Raw genomic sequence first — 14,098 nt, 5'->3', positions numbered from 1 at the left:
CAACATTTAGATGATAATCATTATGCTGTTTTAAATGGTAAGAATGCTTTATACCAGAATTGTAGCTTTAAAACATGATTTAAGATTGCTCTTGATATCCATTCGTTGGATATTGAACTAAGGGTGATGAAGTAGTAAAAACAGAATAAAATAAAGGAAGGAAGCAGTAATCAAGTCTATACAGGAAGACTGTAAATCTAGAAACTATTCTGAAATAAAGTTAAAGGCAGTCCAGTAAATATGAGCATAGCTAAAAATCTATTCATTGAAAACTTGCATTCCTCACAAATAAGTACCCAAATAGATGTGACATTAAAATCAATTGATCATTGTGATCATTGATCACATATAACTGATATTGTGATTTCTTTACTAAATAAAAGGCAAAGCTAAAGAATTCCATGTCTAGTCATGTCTGACTCTGGGGGGTAATGCTTATCTCTGTTTCCTTGTTTCTTAGCCAAGGCAATAGGCATTGTTCAAAGACATTTCTGTGGTCGTGTGGCCATAAGACTATATGCCAAGGCACACAGAACACTGTTGGTTTCTGAATGAAGTGGTACCTATTTATCTACTCACATTTGCATGCTTTTGAACTGCTACGTGGGCAGGAGCTGGGGCAAGTAACAGGACCTCACTCCATCACATGGTGGTCAGGTCTCAAACCTGGGCTGTCAGCTTTTCAGCTGACAAGCTAAACATCTAAAGAGAAATAAGAGTAGATTTTATACCTTTGTTGCATTATCTCAATTGCTTTGAGTTTCTGTGAGTGAACATGTGAGCACTTGATGGATGCACTTGTATCTCAATCAATAGCGAAGATAAACAATGAGTTAATAAGGGGAAGGCACTTCTTTCTTCTGCTCACCACACCTCTCAAGACTACAAAGCTAAAGGTTGTCCCACCATGATAATCAATAGCTTCACTAATCACCATTACTTCTAAATTTCCTTATGTGTGTACCCACCCAACAAATGAAACAGAACAAAAAAATAGTCCCCCGGCAGCATGTGATAGTGTTATAGGAACACTTTGCTCTTGTACCAAAATATATTCAACTTCATTTTCAAATGTACAATAAAGTACTCTTACATACAAAACTAATATCATGAAGTCAGGAGAGAAGTTCTGAGTTCATAAGTTTGAATAAATTTAACATGAAAATGCAATATCTCCAAATACAGTCATTAGCACTACAGATTCCCAATTTTTATTTTCACATGCCATAGTTTCTTCATTAATCTATCCAAGACCTATGAGCCTAAGGCTGTCAGAAGGCTTTATTTGCAAAAATTAGAAACAATAATCTTCACCCAGGATATTTTTCCGGCACTTATACCATGTCATAATATGAATTATATGTTATGTAATTTATTTGTGAGAGGCATTGAAATGAAAAAAATATTATAGGAATCATTACAACTGACCTTCTTGAAATGAGAATTTGTTGCCTTTGCAGCCAATAGATTGTGAAACCTGTGGGATATTTCAAAGTGTATTTAACGATTGGAAGCATTCTGAGAGGCATTCTTTCACTGCAGTAGGAGTGAAAATAGTTGGATAAAATTTTGTGAAATACTGCCTAGTGGACGATTAAATGAATATTACTCCCAATCGCACAATGGAACAACCAAAATAATTGTCTGGTTTCTGGTGTTCTCTTTTGCCTGTTTATCTATTGATCCCATCCTTCTTTTACAGTTAAAAAAAGAATAATATATTAGTAACGTAAAAGAATTTTGCCCTTGATTTAGTTTTTCTTCAGTAACCCTAATAATATCATCAGACAGCAGCAGCAGAATTCACAGGGTTCTTTTCTTTCTTTCTTTCTTTCTTTCTTTCTTTCTTTCTTTCTTTCTTTCTTTCTTTCTTTCTTTCTTTCTTTCTTTCTTTTCTTTCTTCCTTCCTTCCTTCCTTCCTTCCTTCCTTTCCATTCATCTTTCTTTTTTTTCTTTCTCTTCCTTCCTCCCCCCTTCCCTCCTTCCCTCCGTCTATCCCCCCTTCGTGCAAAGATTTATCAAAAGTTAATAGAGCTTGGGATAAAACTGCAAACAAAAAGTTTAGCATAAAAGAAATGCTTCAAAATCAGGGCATATTTGGAGTAAATGACAACAAGGAAGGTATATTAGGGGTGGTTGATTCTAGTCCAATATATATTAGAGAAAGTAAGTAAGGAAAAAAGTGCATATAATCAGTTGCTTATGACTTTGCCTAGAAAATCTACATTAAAAATAGATCGATTTTTGCTCCCAGACATTACGTCATATCACATCACCTCTCACTATGTTAGTTTCTTTATGCTATATATACTGGAAGTGGCTAGGGAATTCTGGGAATTGAAGTCTAGAAGTTAGAAAACATTGTTTTAAATTTTCACACAAACTTTTGCAGTATGGCTATTATTTTGGTTATGTCAAGCTCCTAAAGTTTTCTAAAAGATAATTAGTCAGATAATTAGTCAGCTGTTAAGATTCTAAACCATGTTATTCATGTATATATAGTATTACATTAGATTGTAATGGGGAGATTTTTAATGAAAATTCTGAAGAGTTTGAGTCTAATCAGAAACCTATAATGACTAATAGAGATAGTGAACATTATTGTATACATTTAAAATGATGGATTATCCTATTGTTTTGAAATTTCTGGTCCATTCATTTTGTACCATCCCTTGACTATTTTTCCCCATAACAATGAAAATTATTTGATAGAGGCATAGATTGCTACAAGTAAAAATGTGATGTGGTTTATCCAAACTTGTATAACCAGAGTTCTTCCTTCGGGATCCGACCAGATTAGTTCTGCCTTTACATCTTGTTTTACATAAATTGCAATTCCTTTTTCTTGTGTTGGTCGGCGGTGCTGTAAAAGTTTACCTAATTTTGGACAAATTAGATATCTTTCATCATTCTTCGAAATATGTGTCTCTTGAAGACATATTATATCTGCGTTATGTTGAATAAGTTTTGAGAATATCCTTTTTCTTTTTAATAATGAATTTAATCCGTTTATATTGATGGAGAGCAACTTCTTCCCCTCCACCATTTATCTACTTCTGCTTAGATTTTTGCCTAGTAATGATTCGGTTCTCTTGTTGTTGTTGTTGTGGGATTTGCTCTTCTCTCCCATGTTGTGGATTATCACTTCTTGAAATTGGAGAAAGTCGTTCCTTTTGGGTTCTGTGATAATATCGGACCTCCTGTGGTCTTGTTTTAGGTTCTTCTTTGGTGGGTTGACTATTCTTATCTGTGAGCTGTTGATGAAAAACTTGGGCCTGTTCTATCGATTCTATTTTGATTTTCCTCTCTTTCCATGTAATTAACATCCCTTCCGGGATTAACCATTTAAAATGGATTCCTTCTTTATTTAAATCATTAGCTAAAAATTTATAATCTTGTCTTATCATCCTCACTCTCTTTGGAATTTGTTTTAAAATCCTAATTTCTCTGCCCTTATATGATATTGTTTCCTCCTAGACATTTTCAAAATTAAATCCCTCAGACATCTCCTAGAGAAGCGGATATGAATTTCTCTTGGACAGTTGTTACGCCTGGTGTAGCTTGTGCTAACCCTATATACCTCATCAAACTCTTTAATTAGATCATCTTTTTCCTTTCCTAGCCATTCAGCCAATATTTCTGCCATCAAATGTTCCAATTCTTCATTTTTGGCTTCCGCCACATTCTGGAATCTTAAATACGCCATTGCTTTGTCCATCTCGAGGTGGATCAGAGAGTCTTCCGTTTCTCTAAGTACATTTTTAAATTCCTCATCCATCCTTTCAAAGTTAGACTCCATGCGTGTTGTTCTACTCTCTATATCTTTTATTTTCACTTCGTTTCTCTCCATGGCCTGCTGTAGAGACCCTATCTTACCCTCCACCTTCGCTATATCCGCTTTCATTTCAGCCTTCATTTTCCCCATCTCATCTTTCAATTCACTTATATCTGCTCTAGTTTCCTTGTGATTATTAATCATCATTTCTTGCATTTTAGATATAGCTTCCTGCAAGGCTAATATGGAAGTTTGTATATTAATATTGGGGACATTGGGCTGCTTTTCCCCTATTAAAGACTCCTCGATAGTTTTTGAGATGTTGGTGGGGTGGCTGTCAACGTAGTTGATAGGGTCGGGATAGCCTTCTTTCCTGTTTTTAAGGCCATAGTTGTTGTGGATGTCATCTCTCTAAGTATTTGTTTTTGTTGATGCACAATATTAAATATATTATCCCAAATCACCATTCAGTATTTGGGTTCTGTACTTGAAAGACTATTCACGTATTTCAATTTTATATCTCACTCCACAGTCTTTTCCCTATATCATAAATAGAGATCTGCAACAATATTCTAGTCAATGTAATAAGAAAATTGGTCAACAATAGTACATCAATTAACACTTTAAGGAATTAATCTTAAATGTCGTAAGTAGTCTAAATAATTTATAAATAGATTATATCAACAAAGTTTATCCCTTTTACTATTAATACTTACAACAGTAAACTCTTAACTCTTTGATAATAGTGTATCCTCCTCTTCCCCCAGTAAGTAAAATTATGTAAAGTGTTTAGGAGATACAATAGGGAGGCAAGGGGCAAGATAATAAGAGAAGGGGTAGAAGAGAGATTACCACAGCTTCAGAAAATCAACAAACAAACAACCACAAGGAAGTCATCTTAAAGAGAAAATAGTGCCAACTTAGTAAACTTAAGTAGTACCACGTAATAAAGAGAGCAAATTGGGTGAGCTAAAGTTCCATCTTCCAGCTAGAGGTTTCTTTTCATCCTTCCAATCAGCAAATGGTGAAAAGTGCTGACTAATCTGCAGTCTCAAAACCGTCTTTCCCAGCGTTCTGTTCGCCTCTGGCTTCTTCCTCTTGCTGCTGCTTCTTTCTTTGCTTTCCAACTTTTAAATCCACATACAAATCTTTCAAAGTCCAATATAATGCTCAATTTATCTTCTCCCCAATATTAAGTAGATGTAATAGTCATGTTGTGCTCAGACCAGTTCCGGATCTCCAATCTCCAGGTTTTAGCAATCTCTCTCTTCCCCAAAGCTTCCCCAATTGCTTTTCTGGCCGCTCTCCGCCCGACTTCCAAGAGGTGCTTATCACAACCAGGAGAGAAGAATTTATGCTATCATTCTTCTGTCATTCTACTCCCTTCAGACTTCAAAGAATCCAAGATATAAACCGTTTCTCTGTTCCTGTTACTGGATCTCGCAGGCTGTCACTGCTTTGCTTATTCACTCAAGTGGCAGACCGGATTGGAAGCCGCCATAAAATGACAGCTTACTCTTTAGCGCCGAGCTCGGGAGCTTCCCTCTTCACTGTTGGGGAGTTGCCTTCCCCCCTCTGCAGCTCGAGGATCTCCACGTTGACACGAACCTCTCCGGGGTTCATGTATCCCTGGGGGATCGCTCCTGACGCCAGAAAAGGTGTTCGAAGCCTGCACCAGACTTCTTCACCTCCGATCTCCTGTCCTCTCACTTGAGACTCTCCTTATAAACTTAAAAAAGAAAAAGAAAAGAGATTGATACACCAATTAATAGATGAGAAAGGCATCCCACAACATGAGATTGAGAAGAAAAAGGATATTATATTAAACTATTTCCAAAGATTATATAAAAAAGAAGAAATCAATGAGGATAAAATAAGAACTTATCTGGAGAATACGAATGATAAAACAATAGGGGAAGGAGACAAAGAATTACTAAATAAGGATATTACATGGTCTGAGTTAAATCTGCAATGGAAAATCAATGTAATAATAAATCCCCTGGTCCAGATGGGATTCCAGTAGAATTATATAAAGCCACATTAGATTTAGTAGGGCCTCTGATGCTGGAAGTGTTTAATGAAGTACTTTCGGCTGCCAAAATGCCAGACTCATGGAGGAGGCGTTGATTGCGTTAATTCCGAAGGAGGATGTGGATGCCAGATATATCAACAATTATAGACCAATCTCACTTTTAAATGCCGATTATAAATTATTTACCTCAATTATTGCGAATAGAGTAAAACAAGTTTTAAATTTATACATTCATGAAGACCAAAATGGTTTCCTTCCATTCCGCCAAATTAAAAACAATTTAAGAACCGTTATTGACGTCTTAGAATATTATGAAGCTCATCCAGAGAAACAATTTACACTCTTGTTTCTAGATGCGGAGAAAGCATTCGATAACTTACATTGGCACTTCTTAATACAAAAAATCTATAACATGAATCTGGGCACTAAATTCGAGAATATTATCACAACAATTTACAATACCCAACAAGCCAATATACTAATTAATGGTGAACAAACAGGCCCACTAAGCATTGAAAAGGGCGTTAGACAGGGTTGCCCTCTCTCACCCCTCTTATTTATATTTGCTTTAGAATCATTGTTAACGCGGATAAGACAAAATCCTGAAATTCAAGGGTTAGGGTCAAGGCAGAGGAATATAAATTACAGGCGTTTGCAGACGATATGGTTTTCTTCCTAGAGGATCCCATGGAGAAAGGACATAATCTAATAAAAGAACTAGAACAATATGGTTCAGTAGCAGGACTAAAGATCAACAGAAATAAGACGAAATTACTGACTAAAAATCTAACAGAGAACCAGAGGAAAGAATTAGAAAAACCATGGGGATACAGGTAACAAAAAGGTCAAATATTTAGGCATATGGTTAACACCACATAGTAAATCACTCAAAGAGAATAATTATGATAAACTGTTACAGCAAATTAAGAAAGATCTAGAATCCTGGAATAAGTTGCAGCTTTCTTTACTGGGCAGGATTGCCACAATCAAAATGAACATTTTACCAAAACTCCTTTACTTATTCCAGACAATCCCAATAAAATTACCAAAAATTTTTTTGATGATATAAATAAGGTAACTTTTAAATTTATTTGGCAAGGAAAAAAGCTAGAATCAGTATTAAGGCCTTACAAGATGCAAAAGTAGAGGTGGGCTAGCGCTTCCAAACTGGGAATTATATTATTGGGCAGCCAACTTACTATGGTTAAAAGACTGGGTCAATTTACGGAATAAAAGAACTCTAGCCTTGGAAGGGCACGACCTTCAGAGAGGATGGCACGCATTTCTATGGGATGTGGGAAAACTAAACAGGCGTACTTTCATAGACATCTTATTAGAGATTCACTATTAACTAATTGGAAAAAATATGTAAAAACATTATTTAAAAATTCGATTTGGCTTTCAACAATGGAGGCAATGGTTCATCCCAACAATTTGGATATAACAAAAATGACTAAATATAAAGATTTATTAGATCCTTTAGGAAACTAAGAACTCGACAGGACTTACAGGAACAGGGATTTAAAATTGATCAGTGGTTATATATACAAATCCATAGTAGATACAAACAAGATATCAAAGAGTTTGGAATTTATAGCAAATTACAACACTTAGATAAAATCTTATTAGGATCAAATAAAAAGAATATTTCTAAATTTTATAAATATTTATTGGAGGTAGAATTAGAGCAAGAGATAGTGAAAGGAACATGATAATGTGGAGTAGGAATATTGGAAGAAGCATTACACTAACAGAATGGGAAAAGATCTGGAATAGAATCATTAAGATTACGAAATCTGTGGCATACAAAGAAAATATGTATAAAATGTTATATAGATGGCACTTACCCCTTCGAGGTTAGCGAAAATGAACCCAAACTCTAGTCCAAAATGTTGGAAATGTAAAAACATAGAGGGAACCTACTTTCATATGTGGTGGACCTGTAAAGAAGCCCAGAAATACTGGCAAAAAATTAGAAAATGGCTGGAGGAGATAACCAAAGATCAAATTGAATACAAACCAGAGTTCTTCCTACTAGGGATCTCTGATAAACATTTTCCTAAAAAGACGAAATACATAATAATTCATATTCTAACTGCGGCCAGATTAGCATTTGCCCAGTGCTGGAAATCATCCCGTTTACCTACAGATCAATTGGTCATTCAGAAAATATGTGACTGCGCAGAAATGGACAATTTAACCATAGCTCTTAAAAATAAAGAGTCTTCAGCATTTGATAATAATTGGAATGCATGGTATAATTGGTTATATCAGAGATAAACTGTTTAATGAGCATAAATAAGCATAAATATCCATAAATAGCGATAAGATGTGTATATTTAAAGTAAGGTAGGAGAATTGGATCTTGTAGACTGTCAAAAAGAATATTTGTCTGGTTTTAACGTATTTTCTTTTTCTTCCGTCTCTTTGTTTTTTTGTTTTTGTTTTTCTCTCTTTTATACTTCTTCTTCTCCTTTTTCGGTCGCAAGACCGAGCGTTTTTTTTCTCTCTTTCTCTTCTTTCTTTCTTCTTTTTCTCTCTCTGTTTCTTATGTAATGTTGTTATGTTATTTTTTTAATTGTAAATTCAATAAAATTTATATGAAAAAAAAAAAAAGAAAATTATTTGATAGAATATAATTTATTAACTAGGTCAACTGGCCCTTTGAAAGCATGAAAGGGAGAGAGAGAAAAAAAAACCACTTGTAAACCCTTGGGCAAAATGATCTTTTGTGGGTCACTGTTAAACTTCTTTCAGAAGACTTTTTAACTAAAGAGAAACCTGGTGCAACTCAGCAGAAGATTACCTTTGTACAGGTGAAATTTTCCATGTTGTTCTGAAAAAAACTCAAAACCCATCAGGACTAACAGTGGCTTGCCGATTTGATTGCTAATTTGTGGTATGTGATTCCTAGTTCTCACAATCAGGATCATGGCTTCCAGCTGCAAAATAATGTGTTGGGTTTTAGGTGCTGGTTTGATTCTGGAGTAGCTAAAAATGTACTTTTCAATTGTGTTGAGTGACTCCCCGATCTCTACCTATAGTATTTTCGAGTTTAATAAAGTACAGGTAAAATTGAACTTGTTTGAATTAAATATGCATGAATTACATTCGAAGAACATTGCCCTGCCTCTTCCAGAAGACGTTTATTGAGTCAGACTAAGCTGGCCATTCACAAACACCAAGAAACATGATGTTTCAAATGCCTTCCATTTTATTGGCAAAGAAGTTTCATAAGGTCTTTAGGGTTGGTCCCATGTGATATGATTTCTTTATCCATGAACCTGAAATAGGTGAAGGATGTATAATCCATAGGTGGTATTCAGCAGGTTCTGACCAATTCTGGAGAACCGGTAGCGGAAATTTTGAGTAGTTCAGAAAACTGGCAAATTCCACCTCTGATTAGAGATTTTACAGTATCCTTTCACTGCCACACCCTCCAAGCCACACCCACAGAACCAGTAGTACAAAAAATTGAATCTCTCACTGGTGTAATCCTTGTGATGTTGCCAAAGTATTGCTTTCAATGGCCATGCTACTACAGGATATGGAAAATGCAGCTCAGCAACACTTTGAGTGGAATGTACTTCCCTTCTTTAATTTGTTTCTTTTTTAAAGAAATCATACTTCTGCTAAAAGTCATCAAAGCAGTAGATTAAAAAAGTTTAAATGAAGCTATAGGCAAGTAACATTCTGTAATTGCGCTACAGGAAGAAAATAATCAGAGAAGTCTGAAGAATCTGACAGTTCCATCAAAACAACAAAACAAGTGTGCAATTGTGATATTGCAACACATGGTTCATCCCTTATGTACATTTATTTGTCTATTTACAAGACAGAGTTGTTTTGTCATCTGCTTCCCTTGTTGGTGCTGTGGATGCCAATGTAAAATGTAGTACTGTAAGTAATTTAGCACTGTATTAATGTAATTAATGTAAATTAATTAATCTTTGAGGAAAACTTGTCTGTTGGTATAACTATTATGTCTGTAAAATGATTTAACTATTTATTTATATCACTATATCTCTGAGAAGTTTAAAGATGGAATGCTGTGAATAATTTTCTCCATTTCCAAACAATTCTGTAATTAAAAGGAAACACTCAATGAACTTTACATCTGATCATTGCTAACTGGTTCTTGTCACATTCACATAATACTAACATGTACATTATGAAACCAAATGTCTTGAATTCCAGTTATAGCTGTGTAAAGGAGAGAAATTTTGAGGGAATGCAATTTTAAAATGGATGGATTGGCTCATGCAAAGTTTGTTGTTACTATTACAGTGCTGGATTCTAAGGGCCCTTCTCTTGAAAAGATTAGTTGATCTACAGAAGCACTGAGATCCTACAACAAATCAGTTGTGTAAAAAATAAAAAAAGTCCATCAGAATTCAAAAGGCTATCTAATCTTCTGAAGCCAGGCCCTGGGTTATATTTTTTTTCTAGATATAATTCAAAGTTCTCTTTGTCAGCTATGAAGTCTTTTATAACAAGGCCTTAAAGGGTTGCCTGCAGTAGAAAGACTGCTTGATTCATGCAGACTGGGGGAGAATGCAGAAGATTCCTCTACTCACCAAAAATCTTTAAAAAGTGGGAAGCAGAAGCAAGCTTTCTTGGCTTCCTTTTTCTTCGTTCAGAACGATAAAGACAGTATTTTTCTTGCGCGCTTAGAGAAGCATGATAGGACTGGTGGCAATTAGTGAATCAATGAGGTGAATAATCAGGAATGCTACTTTATTTGTCTATATTGGATTGATGTTTAAGCTTTTATTATGTGTCGTTGTTTTGTTGTAAGCCCCTCAGAGAAATTTGATGAGGGGAAAAAAAAGTAAATATGGTAAACAAATAACTCTCTAGATGGTAAAAGATAACAAGCAAAGCAACCTGAGACAGATCCAAAAGATAAAAATACAATAAAATATTTCCTTGCTTCATAATTTTACATTGCAGAAATAAAACTTCTCATTCTTTCCTAGATCAGTGCAGGATATTTACTCTGTCCTTACATTATGATATAAATTAATTCAAAACCCGTATGCCATTATTTTCTAATTAAATGTTTGAGAACTATGTTTGCATGTGATTAATTCATCCATTCCTTTTTATAGGATGCCTTTGCTTCAGACTAGAGCTTAAGAGTCAATAAATCTTTTCACAGGTATCAATTTGGTCAGCAGTAAAGAGGTAAATAGAAACTAATGACACTCATCAAGCTCAAGGCGCAAATGATTTATTGTGCCCAATCATTTAACAGTTTCATAAAATCAGTATCAGAGAAAAAGGGGTTTTCTTATCAAAATAAACTGTATTTGTATTGTCAAAACAAGGTGATTCATGAGAAACTTGTGGCCAAGATTAGGGATATTATAAATAGGAGATGATGAATGGCTCATTATTTTTTTTCTTCTTAATATATATAACCATAGGTAGAAGATATGCTTTGGGATATCAAAGAACGAACTCACCCCGCTTCAGTCTGTAGTGTGCCCTGCAAACCTGGGGAAAGGAAGAAGATGGTGAAGGGAGTAGCTTGCTGTTGGCATTGTGAGCGCTGTGAAGGATATCACTACCAAGTGGATGAGGTCACCTGTGAAATGTGTCCCTTTGATAAGAAACCAAACGCCAACCGCACGGACTGCCAACTCATTCCCATCATCAAACTGGAGTGGCATTCCCCGTGGGCGATTGTGCCTGTCTTCATAGCAATACTTGGCATCATTGCAACCTCCTTTGTCATTGTGACATTCGTCCGCCACAACGACACCCCAATTGTCAGGGCCTCAGGGCGTGAACTAAGCTATGTCCTCTTGACTGGGATTTTTCTCTGTTATGCTATCACTTTTTTAATGATTGCAAGTCCAGACACTGCCATCTGCTCTTTTCGACGGATCTTCCTAGGACTTGGGATGTGCTTCAGTTATGCAGCCTTGCTCACCAAAACAAACCGGATCCATCGAATATTTGAGCAAGGAAAAAAATCAGTCACTGCTCCAAAGTTCATCAGCCCAGGTTCCCAACTGGTGATTACTTTCAGCCTCATATCCATACAGCTTATAGGAGTCTTCATTTGGTTTGCTATTGATCCTCCACATATCATAGTAGATTATGGAGAGCAGAGAACTGTGGATCCTGACAAGGCCCGTGGGATTCTCAAATGTGACATCTCGGATCTATCACTCATTTGTTCTCTTGGATACAGTATTCTCTTAATGGTAACATGTACTGTATATGCTATTAAAACAAGAGGCGTTCCAGAGACCTTCAATGAAGCAAAACCAATTGGATTTACCATGTACACCACCTGTATCATTTGGTTAGCTTTTATTCCAATCTTTTTTGGAACAGCACAGTCAGCAGAGAAGGTGAGTGAAGAAGTAACTTATCTCAAGCCAATGTTTTGTTTTGTATTGTCCTATTGAAAAAAAATTGAAACGTTTTTCAACTAATTCATTTGGATAATCAAGTTTAAAAGTTACTTGAACAACATCAACTAATACTGAATCCAAATAGAGTAGCTTTTTCTGTGTATGCATGCAATTTTTATATTTATACTTTTTATATTTAGTAGTTTTATACTCAACTACTCAAAGAAACCCTGCCATTATTTGAAAACCCGAAATATCAACTGATGTGCTCTATGAAACCCATACAAATTGTATAGTTTTGAGTAAGCAAGTAGGAAAAAAGTCTAGTTTTCCAATGAGTATGGCAAACAGGTTCTGCAGAAGTCTGAGAAGAATCACCGGATACTTGACAATGGTTGGCTGGTCCTGTATATTCAGAAATTGTTCCTTTCAATGACAGGAGAAGCAAAACATTAAGCCATGATTCACATTCGATAGAAAATATGTTTGTGTATAGAATATAAATATTTTGGTGTACACAATACAATCTCTGTGATGCATAGTACATTGTCAGACATGAAAGACAAGGTTCAAACATGAAAGACAAGGTTCAAACGTGTTTAATTTAACACTGATTTATTGCTAAAAGCCTATGCACAGCAATATTCTCAACTAATAGTCCTCACTTGGTTAGAGTTGGATAAGAGTCAACAGCCGTCAAAGGGAGTTGGATTTAATTTGTCCCGGCTATGTGGTGATTCTAGGCTGATCTCTCTTTTTACTCTCCCCGATATGTGTGTGTGTGTGTGTGTGTGTGTGTGTGTGTGTGTGTGGAGATGTAGATAGACAGATATATAGATACACACACACACACACACACACTGATTAATGCAATTAAACAAGCATATATATATTTATGAATGAATATATGAAGTAACATAGCAAGAAGGTTGTTTTCGGCACCTTTTTTGTAGATAGTATCAGAAAGAAAGAGTTTCAATGTAGTGGATGGTTGATAGCCAATGATAAATCTAGACTGCATCATTTTACAGAATGCTTCCAAAAATCTACATTAATAACCTCTATTTTCTTCATGGTTATGAATTCTAGAATATAATTATATGCTGTTTATATATTTTCTTTTTAAGTAGCTTGAACTTAAGGTTATTCAAAGTCATTGAATGACCCCAAAAATCTATTGTCTTTTGTGCAAAATAATTTCCTTTGTATATAGCTCAAATTGTCATATCATTTCTTCAACAAGTTCATGCTCCAGCCCATTGGGAAATGCTTCAGTTTCAGCACTGTGCTATCAGCAATGATTTGTATTTTATTATGGACACTGTTCAATAGCTTCTTACAAGTTTGACTTTTCAAAAGGTATATTAACCTCTGTGGGTTATTACTGAAAGGTGAGGACCTATGAACTACATTATAACTATTTTTTTAAAAAATAGTGTAATATAACAATGAATACCTCTTTTCCATGCTAAATTCTGAGGCTAAATTTACAAGTATAGTCTCTTGCTAATTTCATTCCTGATAAAAGTCTTCTAATTTATATGCTATTGTACAGGTCTTTATAAATATTTAACGTATTGCAAATGGTTTCCTCAAATATGCAAATTTGCTAAATAAAGTGATTTGACAGAGCTTAAATATATTATAAATTGTGAATCTTTGTAAGCCACATGTTATAGCTTAGTGTGATGGATAAACAATCTATAAAATAGAATTATAGTATATCATCATCAACAATATAAAAACCATGATTAAGTGTTGAATATAAAGCCATCCAATGTAAATTTTGAAATCAAATTCTGCTGATGTCTTGTCTACTGGTAGGATTGAAAAAAAAATTTTTTTAATAGCAGCTTTAGCATGCACTTACATCTAAGTATGATACAGATACATGCAAACACATACACTAATCAATATCAACAA

General features: G+C 35.0%; 1 protein-coding gene across 4 annotated transcripts in view; it reads left to right on the top strand.

Annotated features, from left to right (window-relative positions):
* Window positions 1-14,098, top strand: part of GRM8 (glutamate metabotropic receptor 8) — a 512,156-nt gene that overhangs the window by 442,108 nt on the left and 55,950 nt on the right. For all 4 annotated transcript variants that reach the window (XM_087934107.1, XM_087934106.1, XM_087934104.1 and 1 more), the window contains one exon: window positions 11,237-12,172. In XM_087934107.1, coding sequence (XP_087790233.1) covers window positions 11,237-12,172 — 936 coding nt within the window. The remainder of the gene's footprint in view (window positions 1-11,236; window positions 12,173-14,098) is intronic.

Source organism: Pseudonaja textilis, chromosome 5 (assembly GCF_049901715.1).
Source record: "Pseudonaja textilis isolate UNSWEBS1 chromosome 5, rPseTex1.2, whole genome shotgun sequence".
Taxonomy (NCBI): Eukaryota; Metazoa; Chordata; class Lepidosauria; order Squamata; family Elapidae; genus Pseudonaja; species Pseudonaja textilis.
The sequence above is the reverse complement of the archived record's forward strand: the minus strand, read 5'-3'. Positions and strand labels throughout refer to the sequence as shown.